Source organism: Nicotiana tabacum, chromosome 3 (genome assembly GCF_000715075.1).
Source record: "Nicotiana tabacum cultivar K326 chromosome 3, ASM71507v2, whole genome shotgun sequence".
Taxonomy (NCBI): Eukaryota; Viridiplantae; Streptophyta; class Magnoliopsida; order Solanales; family Solanaceae; genus Nicotiana; species Nicotiana tabacum.
In genome coordinates this window covers 47,418,148-47,435,658 of record NC_134082.1, presented here as the reverse complement: position 1 = coordinate 47,435,658, position 17,511 = coordinate 47,418,148, and the positions used below count along the sequence as shown (strand labels likewise).

General features: G+C 33.9%; 1 protein-coding gene across 3 annotated transcripts; it reads left to right on the top strand.

The window, feature by feature from the left end:
• Positions 1 to 9,325: 9,325 nt before the first annotated feature.
• Positions 9,326 to 16,825, top strand: LOC107772453 (uncharacterized). Of its 3 annotated transcripts, none has more exons than XM_016591962.2 (8): positions 9,326 to 9,510; positions 9,890 to 10,352; positions 11,533 to 11,618; positions 14,732 to 15,027; positions 15,249 to 15,459; positions 16,088 to 16,309; positions 16,385 to 16,509; positions 16,584 to 16,825. In XM_016591962.2, the coding sequence occupies exons 1-8, from the start codon at positions 9,488 to 9,490 to the stop codon at positions 16,628 to 16,630; spliced, it is 1,473 nt and encodes a 490-aa protein (XP_016447448.1). In that variant the 5' UTR covers positions 9,326 to 9,487; the 3' UTR covers positions 16,631 to 16,825. The 3 variants fall into 3 exon arrangements, with proteins under 3 accessions (XP_016447448.1, XP_016447462.1, XP_016447456.1); XM_016591976.2 differs by having other exon boundaries at positions 9,327 to 9,510; positions 9,940 to 10,352; XM_016591970.2 differs by having other exon boundaries at positions 9,331 to 9,510; positions 15,264 to 15,459.
• Positions 16,826 to 17,511: the final 686 nt, after the last annotated feature.

Genomic DNA, 17,511 nt, shown 5'->3' with positions numbered 1-17,511 from the left:
ACATGCAGATCTGAAGCAAATAAATGTGCAAAACAAACAGGATGCAGCAGGATGGTCTTTTTCCATTTCAGGTTGCTAGTCCTAGACGGACCCAACCCCTGTGTTGAGTCCCCTAAGTCAAATGCAACGTGATGCAAATAAGCGTTCATACTAGGGATCCGGCATGTAGTCACGTTATTCTATGTTCAAAACCTGAGTCTATGTTCTAGACAGTGCACCCGAGCGGACAACTCGAGTTGAGGAAGGAGCTCCTTTCGGGGAACCAAAAGGCCAGCCGGCTTAGAAACTTTCCGAACCTCTTTTATTTAGGGTATGACACTAACAGAATAGGGAGTCTTAACCAGTAAGCACATCCCGGAGGTAAGAAGAGAAGGTTTCAGCACAGTTTATATGTACAGTTCAAATAATATCAAAGCAGTAAAAAGCATCATTTTGCATATTAAGCACAGATCATATGAGAATATCATATAATAAAGCCAAAATACAACAATTTATCAAGCTCGAATTTGTAACCCTGAATCGGTGGTTCTGGGTAAAGCAGTATTTTTCCCCAGCAGAGTCACCAGAGCTGTCACACCTCCTTTTTCCGTCCCCACGAGGGGTGAAGGAGTTTTTTCCAATTAAAGGACAATCGAAAAGGGATTTGTTTATTTATTTCAGAGTTGCCACTTGGGAGATTTAGGGTGCCCCAAGTCACCAATTTTAATCCCGAATCGAGGAAAAGAATGACTCTGTATTACAGTCCACGAACCAGAATACGGATAAGGAATTCTGTTAACCCGGGAGAAGGTGTTAGGCATTCCCGAGTTCCGTGATTCTAGCACGGCCGCTCAACTGTTATATTCGGCTTGATTATCTGATATAATACATATTATAAACTTATGTGCAAATTTTATCCTTTAGCCGCTTTTATTATTTTTATTTATTGTTATTATTTTACGGAGAATTGCAACATTGTGAAAACGTATTTCAAACCACGTCGCAATCAATGCACCCGTGGTTATCGAAACATTTCGACTCCGTTGAGATTTGGATTTGGGTTACATAAATGCACACCCATATTTAAGAAAATAATTTGTTAAAGACGCGCCTAGAGCGACTAGCGTATTGTTGTTTTGGGTAAGGCCGTAAAATTTCACTAGACGGCCAACTCCGATGTTCTAAATAATTAATGCATACATTTGTGAGGACCCCGCAATCTATACATTTTACTAGGCGAGGCTCATCTCATTTATTTTAAATGGACAAATCTTAAAGCGACTACATTTTTCTATTAAAATTAGTCTCTAAAATAAAGAAAGAAATCCTAATTAATTGCGAGCTTTTTTTATTTTATTTTATTTAAGAAAGCATGGCATACTAATTGCTAGATTAATACAAATATTGATGAAAAGGAATTTCACTTAAAATTTTCGAAATTATAAATAAAAATAAAAATTCGACAACTAATATTCAGAAGAATCAAATATAGTTAGATTAAAACTCGCATTGTTATAAAAAAAACTATTGACATTAATTATTCACAACTATTTGAAACTAGATTTAACCATAATTACTAAAGCTTATTAGAAAGTTTATTAGACTTAAACGTTCTTCTAATCTTGTTTGAACTCAAATCATGCCTTAATGCCTAATTCACGAAATTTAGTTTAAATTCATGCCTTAGCTAAATTTAGCTACTTGTTCACGATTAACTTACTGTTGATAATCTTAAAACCTTCATAACTAGTGAATTAACCCGTTTTGCCAAACCGATTCATTAAAGACTAACTTATGTTTTTTTTTCTTATTCCAATTATTATTCAGTAATACATGAAATAGCCTAAATACAATCAATAAAAGGAACGAAGAAAAAGCGAAATCAACACTTCAAAATTCCATTCTTCATATGTATTCATGCTTCCACATTATTAGCTTGCAATAGCTAGTATTACAGTCGTGTACCTGATATTGGAAGCAAAAGAAAAGGGAGATCTGCAGAAATTCAGTAGCATACAACAACAACACCCAGCAGCCAGTAACAACCAGCAACGAGAAACCAGTGACAGATTTTGAAATCAAGATAAAAATCCAGAAACACCGACAACAATCAACGGACAGAAGCCAAGAGAATCTTTTCAGATTTGAAAGACTAATTAATGTTCAACCCTTAATTTCTGAATCCGTATATCAGAATATTTAAATGGTATATCAGGTATATACTACTATCTCTTTTAATTTCCAGAATGTTTTTATTTGTATGTTTGGAAGTCTTAATATTTTCGGAAATTTTTCTCTCTTCAATCTTCAGCTCCTTTTTTTCTCTATCTTCTTTCTTTAAATCTGTCCAAGTCCCCCTATTTATTACCATCTTTCAGCAATTTTTAAAAATTAAAAACCCACTATCTTCCACTCATCCCCCTTTTAATCCCTACTACCTAATGTTTTGTCCCCCATTATATTAAACAAATACATTATCCTCCCCCCATTATATCTTGTTCCCCATTCTTATATTAAACAATTGCATTATTCCCCACCATTATATCTTTTTCCCCATGCTTATATTAAACAAATGCATTATTCCCCACCATTATGTCTTGTCCCCCACCATGTACTATTTTAATATTATTAAAAGAAATTATTTAATCTTAATGAACAAAGCACTCAAAATAAATAATTGTTCAGATTTTTAATTCCAAAAATACCCCTCCGTCCTTACTGAAATTACCATTTTACCCCTGAAAATACTGCATTTTACCAATCTAACCCGTCAGCTATAACCAATTCAGCTAATCAATTCTAACCAAAATATAGCAACTATAACCAATTCCTAATCAAATTTTCTGAACAAATTCAAACTAAATGATGAACAACAAAGAAACAATTTGAATTATTTTGACTGAACAATGTTTTTTTTAAACAACAAACCTATTTTCAGATTCACCAACAATAACAAACAAATATATTCAAAGCATGAGCTCAAATTCAAATTAAACTTAAACAAAATAAATAAACAGATTCAAATCACTAAACTCAAATAATCAATTGATCTTCAAATTAAATCCAACAAAATTACAACAAAGATACATGATTCAAACTAAATCAAAATTAAAAACCAAAACATAAACTCACATTAAATCACTAGATTAAAAACGAACTTCAAACAGAAAATGAACATGAATTAAATCTATATTAAACAACAAACATGGATGATTCAAGCGACTAAACTGACATATTTCTATATTACAACTAAATTCTTTTAAACGAATAAAAACAACCGAAGAAGAAATAATTAATTGAATTTCAACTTGAATCTAACAACATTAAAAATTTCTAAAAAAATACATAAAAATACATGAAACAAACTGAAGAAATAATTAATTAAATTTCAATTTGAATCTAATAACATTAAAATTAAACTAACAATTTTTTTTAATAAATAAAAACACATGAACAAACTGAAAAACTAATTAATTAAATTTCAATTTGAATCTAATAACATTAAAATTAAACTAACAATTTCTTTTAATAAATAAAACACATGAACAAACTGAAAAACTAATTAATTAAACGAACACGAACAAAACAAGAATCAAACATTTACCGATTTTAGATCCGAGAATATCAAAACAAAATACGGACAAAATGAAACTCAAACCCACTAACCGGATCGAAACGACGAAGAACTTGAATGAAAACAAATCTGTCCGGAGACAATTATTGCACCAAAATCACTCGAATCTGCCCGAAAACTTAAACAATAGATGAAGCTCGATGGAGGGGTGTTTGGCGACGACGAGAACTGAAGCAGCAGCAACAAAGCAGCCATGGCCGCGCGAAGTTGGAGAAGAAGAAGCATCGAGCAGCAGCAACAAAGCAGCCATGGCCGTGTGAAGCTGGAGAAGAAGACGCAGCAGCAGCACGATGGAGCAGCAGTAGCGACGAAGAAGAAGACGCAACGCAACAGTGAAGGAGAAGAAGCAGCAGCGGGCGACGGGGTGGAGTTGGGTTTCGACGAAGGCTTTTCCGGCGACGTGACGACGACAAAGAAGGTGAAGACGAAGAAGATGAAGATGGGGCAGCCATGGGAGCTGCTTCGCGTCGTCCATGGCCGAGCTTCGAGGGTGGTCGTTTGCTTCATATGTTTGATGTGTGTGTGCTGTGTATGTGTGTGTATGTGGACGTGTGTGTGTGAGTGTGACGGGGTGAGGGGGAAGGGCTGGAGGGGGTGGTCGTTGGGCGAGGGGAAGGGCAGCCATGGGAGAGGACTTGGAGCTTTGAAGAAGAAGAAGGTAAGAGAGGGGGCGGATGGGATTTTTCAACAGTGAAATTTTTGAGGGTTTTGTTTTTGAAATGAAAGATAGGGAAATAAGGGTGTTGGGTCTTTGGAGTTATGGACTGAGTCGACCCGATTTGAAATGGACCGAGTCGTCGGGAAAGGTTGGGTATATTTGGGCATGTGGTTCAAAATTGAAGAAGAGGCCTAATTCCGATTTTCTTTGTTTTTTTTTCTTTTTTTTCTTTTACTTCCTAGTTAATAAAACTAAAATTCTAAATTAAATTATCTTATCAAAATACTAATTAATTCCAAATAACTATTATCGCACATTTAAATAGCAATTAACGATAAAATCGCACAATTTAGACGTTAAATGCTAAAAATGCAACGTACATTATTTTTTTATGATTTTCTCATTTTTGTAAAACAAACTTAAATAAATACTAAATGAAAATGCGACATATTTTATATTTTTATTAATTTAAACAAATAAACATGCACAGACAAAAATACAAATAATTATACAAAAATACCACAAAAATACAAACATTGCACACAAAGGAAAATTGTTTTATTTTGAATTTTTGGGAGTGATTCTCATATATGGCGAAAATCACGTGCTCACAACATGAATCAAATCATTACGTAGTTCAGGAAAGTCAGGAATGAAGTAAATAAACTAACTCTTTTTTTATAACACTCAGACCATGAAAGCGTTTAGAAAAAGAATATATTTTCTTGCTGAAGAAGAAAGAAAATATTTTTTAGGATTTTTAATTTATTTATTTTTTGAATTTTTTGGAAAAAGACTTCTAAAAAAAGATAATTTTTTTTTTGGATTTTGATTTGATTTGTTTTCTTTGTTCGAGTAAAAGAATTCTACAAAGAAAATATTTTTGGGTTTAAAATTTTTTTATTTGGGATTTTTTTAAGGAAAGACTTCTAAAGAAGGAATTAAAGAAAAATATTTTTTTGGACTTTTAAAAATTGGGGTCAAAACCGATGAGGTTTGCTTACGTATCTCACATCCGGTGAGAATCAAACCTGCGCAGTTTTGACACAACCGGAAAAATATGATTTTGACTCATTTGAAATGACTCTTTTTTTAATTTATCTTTTCATTTTTTTTTCAAGAGTTTCGGACTTTTCCAAATACCGATGTTTTCAGAACCGGGTTTAGTTTCTCTCTTACATCACTCTTAGTTTTTCTCTTGATTTTCTTTTCTTAGTCAATCAACATCCAAGCCAAAACAAATAAATGTACAAATAGCACATAAGATGCATCAGAATGGTCTTTTATTTCGGGTACATCTGTCCTAGACGGATCCAACCTCTGTGTTGAGTCCCCAAAGTCAAATGCATGTGCCTACTAGGGATCCAGCATGAGGCTATGTTATTCTAGGTTTAAAATCCTCGGGGGTGTTTTAGACCTGGCTTATCCAAGCAGACAGCTCGAGCCGAGGTGAGGGGCAATGTACCGGGAGCACGAAAGTCTACCCGGCCTAGTTGCTGATCCATCCTCGTTCTATTTGGTATGACCTCTAACAGAAAAGTGGGTCACGCGTACGTGTGCATCATATTTTTAGAAGACTCAGAAAGGAGGCGTAAGAAGACAATTTAATACAATTCAAATAATATCAAAGCGGTAAGTAAGCGACAATTAACACATTAGGCCCACAAACACAGTAATATCAATAATCAATAAAGCAAGTACAGATTACATTACAAGCTTGAATTCTGAACCTTGAACTAGAGATTATGGATTTGATCCCCAACAGAATTGCCAAAGCTGTCACACCTCTTTTTTCCCGAGGGGATAAGGAATTTTTTCAATTAAAGTGACATTAATTGAAATGGAATTATTTATTAATTCAGAATCGTCACTTGGAATAATTATATGATGTTCCAAGTCACAGGTTTATTTTAAAATCTTAAATCGAGAAAATTGACTCTATTTATAGTCTGCGAACACAGAAAACCGGGTAAGGAATTCTGTTAACCCGGGAGAAGGTGCGAGGCACTCCCGAATTCCGTGGTTTTAGCACAATCATTTTTAATCATACCTAGCTTAATTAATTGTTTAATTAAGTATTTTTAGAACCTAAGTACCTTTACTTTTTATGGAGTCATCTTTGAAATGGATCATCTGTGCGTGAATCCATTTTATTTGGGATGCTAAAATCATATCATATCATGCATACGTGTACACAATTAATCACGTTTTATTAATTATGAACATTATTTTTGGCCAAAGTCATGCGAATGCGTACCTTGATTTTATTTTTTGGGATCATAATTATGTCATGAGAACGTATACATAATCACGATAATAGATTAAAAACGCGCCTAAAGCATTCTGCGCATATTTATAAGTTGATCTTTCCTAAGTTTGAGATTATTTGAGGCCATAGATTATGGAAGTCATTTGTAGAAAATGGGTTAGCTATTGATTCATTAACAAATTCAAATCCCTACGACCTGTCAACAATTGTGTATTCAGCACCACTAAAACCTTAATCAACTTTCACTTTAAACTTGACAAGAGGACAAAATTAATGCATAAACAAAATACACTCTGTGTAGATACCTATGAGAACTTTCAAAATATAAGAACTCACGATCCAAAAATTTGTCCTATACCATCAAAGCAAAGGAAAGAGTGCCTCGTCACTTCTTACATCACAGCCTAAGACACATATCTTTCTCCATTTAAAACCCAATAATTTGAAACTAACTGGACAAGTTCAAAGAGACTGACCTTCAAGCTTCGCCATCCATATTTTAGGAATTACCTAATAGGCGCTAACACATCCATCTTATAAGAATAGAAGAAAATGAATGCACAATGAACAAAATAGCTTAACATAGCTAAAACACATGTCATGGGTGTAAACTATATATGCAGTTTTTCAACACACAAGTGATAACTGAAGTTTTGCAAAGCAAACATTACAAAACGGCAAGATGCTTACTCAACAAATTCATTCGGCAATTGAGACCATTAAGTCTATTTTTTCTTTTAAGAAAAATCTATCCAAACAACATCTGAACAAAATTATACAAATAACAAACTCTTAATTAATGCTCTTAGTGAAACACTAACTACTAGAAAAGGACAGACCAATTTTGGCATAATTATGTTGAAAATACCCAAATAATTCATTATTGCCTAAATCAAAAACTCAAGATAGTGATGGTAGAAGCACACGATTCGCAAGATTAATTTTGAAACAAATAAGAACCAATAACAATTTTATCCATGACAAAGTTTCAGTCAAAACCGAGAACATATCAATATATAACACCAAACAATTCAGAATTTTATTTTATAGATTTGGTAGATAACTACACAAGAATCTGACACACCTGACAATAGGAAATCGGGAGGAACCGACCAAATAAAAGTCTGAAATACAGGATTAAAGTTCAAACATCAGCAGAGAAAAGGAACAAGAACGAAACTCCTCAGCAAACCCAGAGAATCGATACCAAAAACCAGAAGAAGTCGAAGCTAGTCCCTTAAATTCCGACTTCCCTTTTTTTTTTTGTTCGAAACTTTTTTTTAAAAGATTTTTTTAGATCTTTTTTAATTGTAGAGTGTTTCTGCGTTGCGTCTGTGGGGCGACGGACTAGGACGGGCAACGGTATGGGCTTTTAGGCTGTTTTTATGGTTTAAAAATGGGGCAACAGTAGTACCTATTTAAGGAGAAAATAGAGGTGTTTGGGTGGTGGATTGGCTATATGGTCTTGTGATTTGAGTGTAATATGAAACTTCCATGTGTTTCTCTTGAGGAAGAAGAGGGAGGGACGGCTGTCTTGAGAAGATGAAAGGATTAGAGTGGCTAGGATTTTTTGTTTAAAGGGCTATATATGTATCTGCATTTTGGGAATTAGGGATAAAGTGTTTTAATGAAAAGGGGGTCTGGGCCAGGCGGGTCGGGCATGGTACTGGGCCGGGGCAGATTATGGGAATTTAAGGCAATTGGGTCAAGAAAATTAGCCTAGTCCGAATTAGAGTCAAAAGTAACCTTTTCCCCTTTTCCTTTGTTTGTTTCTTTTCTTTCTAATTAAAATCCTAACTTAAAGTTAATTTTCAACAATATTAAACCTACTTTACTAATTAATCAACTTAACATTAATGAAACAAAATTACCAAATTAAAACTAAAACTAAAAATGTAAAAATGACCAATGCATTTTTTGTGATTTTTTATTATTAATTAACGTAATTAAATCCTAAATGCAAATAAAAACCTAAAATGCTATGCAATGAAGATTTAGATATTTTTGTGGTATTTTTTTTTGATTTTAAAATATTAAATATGCAACTAAATGCAAACAAACAATTTAAAGAGGAATTCCTAAAATTCTATAAAATCAAAACAATAAGAAAAAATCTATTTTTGTGAATTTTTGTAGTAGTATTTTCATCAAAAAAAAAATTACGTGCTCACCCTACTAATATAAAGTTTACAAATATGTGAATGTAAAATTCAACTCCTAATACATACAAGTTTATGCAAAAATCAATTATTACTACAATTCTTTTTTTCAAAGAAAGAGGACCTGAAACTCTTTACGTGAATGCAACTAAGTTTACAAATTGAATGCAACATTCAATTATTAATATAAATACATGCATGCAAAATTTAACTAATAGAAAAACTTTTTGCTCAAAGAAAGAAAAACCTAGAACAATAAATGTTTTGACAATGAAACCTAAAGGAGACTAAATATAAATGAAGTTGAACGAAAACCTTTCCTAGTGTGCAATTTGGATGGAAAGTTTTCCTAGTATGTTGTGTACGAATTTTATTTCTAGATTGTAATATTACCGGAATGATTAATTAGGAAATAATTAGATGACTATTCTTAAATAGTAGAGATTTATTGGTTATTTTTAAATATTAGAAAAATAATTAAATGACCATTTTGCTCAAGGTAAACTTTATTTTTAAAGGCAAAAAAAGAACTCACTAAGAGTGTTCCTAATATATATATATATGGTATAAGTGTTTGAATTTAAAATATCCAAAATTGAGCTTGGACTCGAAGAGACAAGGGGATAAAAGTAGTTAAAATTTTACTGCCATACAACCTTCCATGAGTAAAAATCTTGGTTATTTGTCGTTAATGAATCACAAAAGTACAAGCAGTTGTTTCCCCCACCGACCGCCTTCTCTTCCAACAATACAAAGTCTTCAGCAAATCACTTCCAGAATTATTCCCGATGTCCACTATTATCCACGAAAGGTTTCTTGAGTTTTGATCAGTATTTTTTTTGTTTTTTTTAGAATTAATTTCTGAGGAACTCCAGCCACCAGAAGAATTAGACTTTCATTTTGCTCTTTCCTTTCTTTGCTTTATCATAGAAAGGAATTCCATAGACACTTTTGGAGTAGTGGTTTTCTATTAATAATCATATTGATTTTCTTTTGTTTATCAGAGAAAAAGCTTTTCTTACTGCATTTGGAATTACTGAATTGGCTATGTCAAAATTTACTCTCAAGTCATTTGCATCACAAATTGATTTTGGTCATAATTGTTTAGATCACTGGATACTCATTTAAAATTTGCATACTGCATATATTTTCCTCTTTTTCTGATAATATAATCAGCATTTTTGGTATAGCGTTACAAGCTCGGATGTTCAGTTTTTTAACTGCATATCTCTACCACTAGAAATGAAGAAGCCAATGAATGGAAGGATGCCATCAAGAAATTTACTTGCTAGGTGGAAAGAACAGAATACTAGCCTCGATTCTATGCGTAAAGCTCCAGCCAAAGGATCAAAAAAGGGATGTATGAAAGGTAAAGGAGGTCCAGATAACCAAAACTGTAAGTACAGAGGTGTGAGGCAGAGAACTTGGGGTAAATGGGTTGCTGAAATTAGGGAGCCAAACAGGGGCAGCAGAATTTGGTTGGGTACATTTTCTACTGCTCTTGATGCTGCCCTTGCTTATGATGAAGTTGCAATATCAATGTATGGCTCGAGGGCCCGTCTTAATTTGCCGAATTATATCTCTCCAAACATGTCTTTGTCTGCGCCATCTAATCTGGACTGCGTTTCTACTATCACATCAACCCACAGTGAGGTTTGTGATGCTTATGTTATGCTCCAGAAATGAAATTCACTTATGCTTATACAATGTGCAGGGAACAATTTAGCGAAACCTACCGTTAATAGTGTTTCATGAAAAAAATAACATGTTTGAACTACTATGTTGTGTCTTTTATTTCTGCTTCATTGATTTGGTGTCATACTAAAATGTAGGAATATGTATCACCATGAGCTTTAAGTTATTTTAAATAATCTAGGTTGTAAGGACTTTACTGTTGTTTGTTTTGTTCCCTTGAATATTGCCAACTTAAATTCTGACCTAAGATCTAAATTTGGGTGCATTTATCCATGTTTTTGTTAGTTTGAGCACTTGGCTTTAGCATTGTTTTCTAGACATTATATCTCAAGATCTTAACATCTATGAATATCAGGCTGTAACTTAGACAAAAGGAAAGGAATTCAATCTTGAGCTTGATGTTAACTAGTAGCAATGTGGTTGTTTCCACTGTTGTCTTTTGCAACTTGGAGTATCATAGTTAAGAATGCAACAACGATGGTTAAGAATGAACAACTTCATGAAGACATTCTAATTAAGTAGAATATGACAATTTTGATTCCTTTATTTGACAATAAATCAGCCAAATATTTCAATGATATCGACATGGTAGTGATTTTGTTATATTTTTCTTCACATTCTTCTGCTTTTTCATTATCAAGAGTTGGCATAGATTGGGCTCTCTTTTACCCTGTTCATCTCTTTTAATGATAGAGGTGATAGCTATCTCAGGGAAATGCATGCATTTCTTTAATTCTTTTTCTTATATTTATATCCTCTTCCTAGAGTTATTTATAGAACCGGAATTTGAGAAATCAGACACGTTTCTATTTAACATGTTTCTCGTACTCACTCTGGTGTTTGAAATTTGAGTCATGTCGTCATGTTATAGAACCACATTTTGGCTAGATAGGATGTGATCCTAACTCATCCATGTAAAACATCTCAGTTTTAACCAGAAAACTTTGTTCATTTGTTTGATCTTCACGTTGTCTAACGGTTAGCACTGTTGTTATGTGTGAAGCGAGTTTTCTTCACGGCTTTGAGGATGATATACTTGATTGCAATGTGAAGTGATCTGGGTATTGACAGTTTAGTTAATCTTCTTTTATATCAATTGTCAACATCTAATTGCAATGCTATGTGAAAATATTTGTAGATGACAATCGATGTGCATTCCGGTGAGAAAGGATGTTCTAGCATCTCTGGTTACTGCATTGAGAGCAAGAATGTTGCTACTCATGGGTAAGTTCGAAGTGTTAGGAATTCTGTTCTCTCTACTTTTTCTTTTTTTCTCCTTGAAGGGGAGAATAAAAATAAGACCAAGAAACCTGAATTATGGAGGAGATTTCGAGCAAGTTGAGAAGGTGTACAAGTAGGTGAGGTCATACCTGAAATATAAGTGAAACGAGATTTTAAGATACAAACTGGAGATGGTCTAAATTCCATTATGAAGTACCGGAAGAAATAAGGGAAATTCCATATATGAGAAGGCTAAAACAAGAATCTCTTGTCAATAGGCAAAAAAATGGCTTAGTTAGTTAAGCAATTGGAAAGAAAGTTTGATCATTACGATAGACTCATTTATTTGAAGTTTGTGTCTTCTGCCATTTCGGCCTTACAAGCTGTTATTTGTTCTCATTTCTCCATGTCGCACCATTATTATGGGTATACCTTGATACTAAGCTCTTAACAGAATGATACTAGTTCAGGAACTGCTACTCATGCCTTTGAGATTGCTGTCCCAAGGATATATTAGTATCTAAAAATGAACTCTAAGAACTAATATAAATACATGTCTTTTATTAATTAGTTCATTAGAAAATGTACATGGCAGGTGACAAGGAGAGATAATGGATTAATATTATGGGCATTAAGGTTTCTGTAAGCTATATCATTTGCAAATTGATAAGAGCTTTAGAAATTATCTTTTAAAATAATGAGGGTAAGTACATAGTTGAAATCCTAAGCGGGGATGGTCGTATTGTAGTAAGTTGGTATTAAAATTACTATTTGTTTGAGGAGATCTATTTGTGTCTTGTGGTGCTCTTCATTCTTGAGGTGGTAAAGTTGTTTAGCCCCTTATTTAATTTATATATTTTGAGTTGTGGTTCTGTTGTTATTCACTGCAAAAGTAAAAGGATTGATCTCTTGACCTATTTAGTGTGGATTATATCGAGAAATGTATATTATTAGCCGCTCCCAAAAATAATAGACAACAAAATATATTTTTTTTGTATGTATGTGTATTATATACAAAAAACACATATTTTATACACTTTTAGCTAGCAGATGCAACTAGTTTCGGCCGAGCAGCCAATTTTGTATTTTGCCGATTATATATGGTCGGGCTAATTGCAGAGAGGAAGAAGTAATGGAGACTCTGTCCTTGAAAATGTATTAGAGACCCCTGTAGGACAGAAAAGGTGTGATAATGAACTCAATGATGGCATTGCGATATACATTACTAATAAGACCGTGAATAAGCTTCCTGCAACAAAAGGCAGTAAACAGGAGCCAGCAATAGGCAGTAAACACGAGCTGAGTGCACTTAAAAATGGACATGAAGGTGCTCTTCCCAATCATGAAGAGGCAAAAAAAGTATGTAGTTCTTGTATGAAGTCCAACCTCCAGAAGTACAACATATTACAAGACTCCTCCAAATCGTCTTATTTGGGGCCAACTGCATCAAGATCTGACTCTGGCATGATATCTAGAAATGGTGAAATCCGTGGAAATCAGAATGAAAAGGTGCAGTTTGATTTTACAGTAGTGACAATTCAAACTTTTGGATTCATGCGGTCAGAAACTTTTTCACATAAAAAACTTGGAAACTCGAATATGTATGTGCGCCAAATAGTTCTTGTGTTTCTTCTTGTTTACATGGCATTCTAGAACTCTGAGAATGATGGGTTGCACTTTATTACTTTTTAATTTTATTAATAAAAATCTCTTAACTAGCTTTTTCTTGTCAGTAATGTGAGGGCTGATACAATGATTTAACTTGGTATGTTTTACTATCACCTACTTTTTGATTAGTATATCTTTCCTTTAGTTGGATCATCCTGTTCAAATTCCTTTTAATTAAAAAATTAAAAAGGGTGCAAGAATCGTATTCCGCAAGCTTACACTCAGGTCGATCTAGGCAGTTTCAGATTTAATTCACATTTCAAGTCTCGATAGTGTAAGGAAGAAAAATAGGAAATTATCTCATACTTGCTATACGTCTGTCTGCCATAACCTTGCCAGGATGTCTGGATTGGAGAATACATTGTTTCTGGATAATTACTTCAAACTAGGTGAGAACTATTGTTAGCTCTGAGTTTGTATTGTGATAGTCATTTGTATGAAAAATAGTTGATCATTCCCATATCACCACTTTCATTTCTTTGGAAATAAGGGTTCTGACGAGTCATACTGAGCAAATTAGTATAATGTACATTATTTAGTAGGTATGATGTATTATTTGGTAGGTACTTCATAACTACTTGTTCTACATTCTTTCGGATGAATGTATGCTTGCAGTGTGGTGACAGAGGATTCTATGATGCCCTGGTTTATTGCGTTCAATGTTTACACACTGCAGTGCATTGGTAAGTTGGTCAGCATTGGTGATCCTCCGAAAAAAGTAAAGAGAACGGAGAGAATGATATTAGAAAAGTTGATTTACTTCTAGAGATGTAGTGTTGGATGCCGTTCTAGCCTTTTCTTCTGTTTTGTTTATTTGGTTCCAACACGGACCCCCATGTGATAATTTATTTTCTTATAATATATGAAGTATAGCTTGCATGAAGGGGAGACTTGAGCAACAATAAAGTTGTCTCCGTGTGACCAATAGGTCACGGGTTTGAGCCGTGAAATCAGCCATTGATGCTTGCATTAGGGTATACTGCCTATATTACACCTCCTTGAAGTGCGGCTCTTCCCCGACCCTACCTGAATGCAATGTTTCGTGCACTGGGCTGTCCTTTTTTTTTTTTTATAACTTGCATGTCAGAACTATTACTACTTGTTAATCAAATAAGATATCATTTATGAAACAACTTGTTTGGCTTTTTATACCCTCAATTAAAGGGGAGCAGAAACTTTTTTAGTGTATACGCTTCTATTATTGATAGAACAAAATGAGAAATTGACTTCAAACAAACTTTAAAGCTTACTCTTTATTGAGGTCCAAGATGATTTTTGGTTGTTATGGACTATCATTGGAGTAACTTAACCAAAAAATAGTGGTTTTCACCAAGTACTTTCTAGCTAACCTTTTGGTTTCTGTGTAAGCGTTAACTTTACCAAGTCTAAGTGAAGATAGTTTAGACACAATGTTTGAACTTATTTTCCTGTTATTTCTTTGCCCTTAGCTACTGCCTGGATAAGTTGCCAAGAAGTTTCAACTTCATTCATTGGGTTTGTGAGGATTGTAAGTCACGGGAATGTCAAGAATGTGCTGGTATCAGATCAAATTTGTTCTCGTCTAGCGGTGTTGAAGCAAATGTGGGACCAAAATTGAAAAGAAAGGTAAACCCTACTCTAGGAGATGAGTGTATCCATGAAGCAATGGAAGATATTCTTGAAATAAATCCAGCTAAGGAGCTGAAACCTCTGACTGGCTTGTCTGATGTCGTGGATTACGGCTCTCCGCTTGATGTAAACAAAGGTATTTCATTTAAGCAGTGTTGTAAGGTCTAAGTTTTTTTATTTATTCAAGCATGGGCAAACAAGGAAGCGCATAAACATCAAAATCATCCATTGCGTCCGTGTTGTGCCACAAAACCCTGCCCGACAGAGCAATCTAATATAACTTAATTGTGATTTTGTCCAATCTAGAATTTGTATAGAACAGAAACGTTACTCTTTCAACTGATCTCTCACTTTTAGTGACTGATTGCACAGACATGAAGAATGGAATTATGAACATTTCCCAAAGCAACCATGGTGGAAAATTAAATCTTGGAGGAAATAAGTACCAAGGAAACTGCAGTAACATTTTTTCTGGAGATGTTCATCAATCAACCACGGATTATCTGCAATATGCTTTATTGCCGGAATCTCATCAATGTGCCGAGCCAGTAATTAATCCTACATGGAGGTTAGAGTTACATTTTCTGCATTTGCAATCACAATTTTTGTGTTTGATTACTGGTCTGAAAGAAAAAATTGAAGAAAATAACAAAACCAAAGGAATGGAGTAAAAATATTTGAACTTTCAATTAATTAACTGAAGCTACCGTACTTATTTTTGTGGCCATAATTGTTTAAAAGGGGGTAGGAAACGGGGATATGAATCTTTTGTATATGCTCTTCAGGAAGTTAGACATTGTTCTTGCTCGACTTAAAAAGAAAAAAAAGTTGTTATTTGATTGGGATAGAGGGTACATTAACATTAATGGGATAAATTTAGGCATTTGGACATGAATTGGTTGATATTTGAGAAAAAAGGTAATATTATGAAGTTAAGTTGAAAAAGGATATTTGGAAGTTGTTGTGTTTAGACACGAAAACACAGCTAAAGTTTTGTGAGTGCAACTTGAAAAACTCCTAAAACATGTTTTTCAAACTTCAAATTCCATACCAAATATTGTTTCAAATTTTTAAAACAAAATGTATGGACAAAAGGTAGATCGGAAGAATTTTGGCAGAGCCTATGATGGTGCTGAACACCTATACAAGAGTCTGACCTTTCTAGACTCACGTTTATCGTCTTAATCTACTTGCAGTGGAAGTTTTAACATACTAAATGGCGATCATGGTACATTGGATGGAATTGTAGCTCGCATATCAAGTAGAGCATGCAAAAAGGTGTATGACGAAGCATGTTTCTTTCCCTCAACACTTCAGCTAGAAATTGTCCCAAAATCCATTGTTTGGCCTAAGAATTTTCTGAGATCAGAACCAAGCGATGATATTATTGCCCTATATTTTTTCCCAAAAGATGCAAGGTCAGTCTTTTACCATCTTCTCTTATAACTCGATCGTATCAAAGTTAAGTCTAATATTCAACTTTGTTACTCCAGAGACGTCGCGAAATTTGATGACCTGGTTGATGAGATGATTCATCAAAGACTTGCCATGAGAACCGTTGTGAAAAATGCTGAGCTCTTGGTTTTCACTTCTATGGACCTGCCTCGGCGTCACTGGAGTGAGTCACTTCTATTTATGAAGAGTTATTACTCATTTCCAACTTTTGGTTTTACTGAATTAATTGCTTTGCAGGATTTCAAGGAAAGCATTATCTGTGGGGAGTGTTCAGAGAAGAGTAGCATGTTTTGTATTCTGATAGCGCAATTATTTGTTTTTTTTTTCTTCTTATAGTTCAAGTTTTGTTGCATAAGTTCTTGGTTTCCCTGTATACCTTGAACGTCCTAGTTCCTGTATTGACTGATTAATTAGTTGGGGATGATAGTATCAGTTGTAAATTCCCATTTTAAAGTTGAACTCTATCTCCATTGCCAGCACTATTGACCGAGACTTCCCTTCTCTTTTGTTACGCCCCTAAAATCAATAACTTTTACGTGCTAGGCGGATATAGTTTAAGTTATATGAGTTCAATCTTTAAGGTTCCTTGTAGTGATCTGATGTATTTTTAAAGTCGTAGGTTCATATCTATTATATGTTGTAATTTTAGTAGATTCTTACACTTAAATTTATGCTCTGCATTGTGGTTCAAATGAACCCGAACCTGGTACAGATCCACTGTATCCGCCTCTACTTGTAGGGGTCGTTTGGTAGGGTGTATAAGAAGAGTACTGAATAGTGTGTATTAATAGTGCTGAGATTAGTAATGCTGAGATTAGTTATACTAGGATTATTTCTTAATTGTTTGGTTTAGTGTATTAAAAATAATATGTATTGCATAATCTTTTTAAGAAATTATTTCTTTACAAAAATACCCTTCACATGTGTTGGAATAAAAGGTGTTGGAAAAGGTTTGTGGAGAGCAATTTTGTCTTTATGCATACTTATTCATGTATTAAAAACTATGGTATTACTAATATCATGATTTGCTCTTAATAAAAATAGTACTGTATAAGTAATACACCACCAAACAAAGGATTAATAACACCAAAACTAATACATGAACTCTTAATGTCTACGTATTGTATGTTGTGAGCATTTTAATAAGTTGGGAGTGATGGAGTGA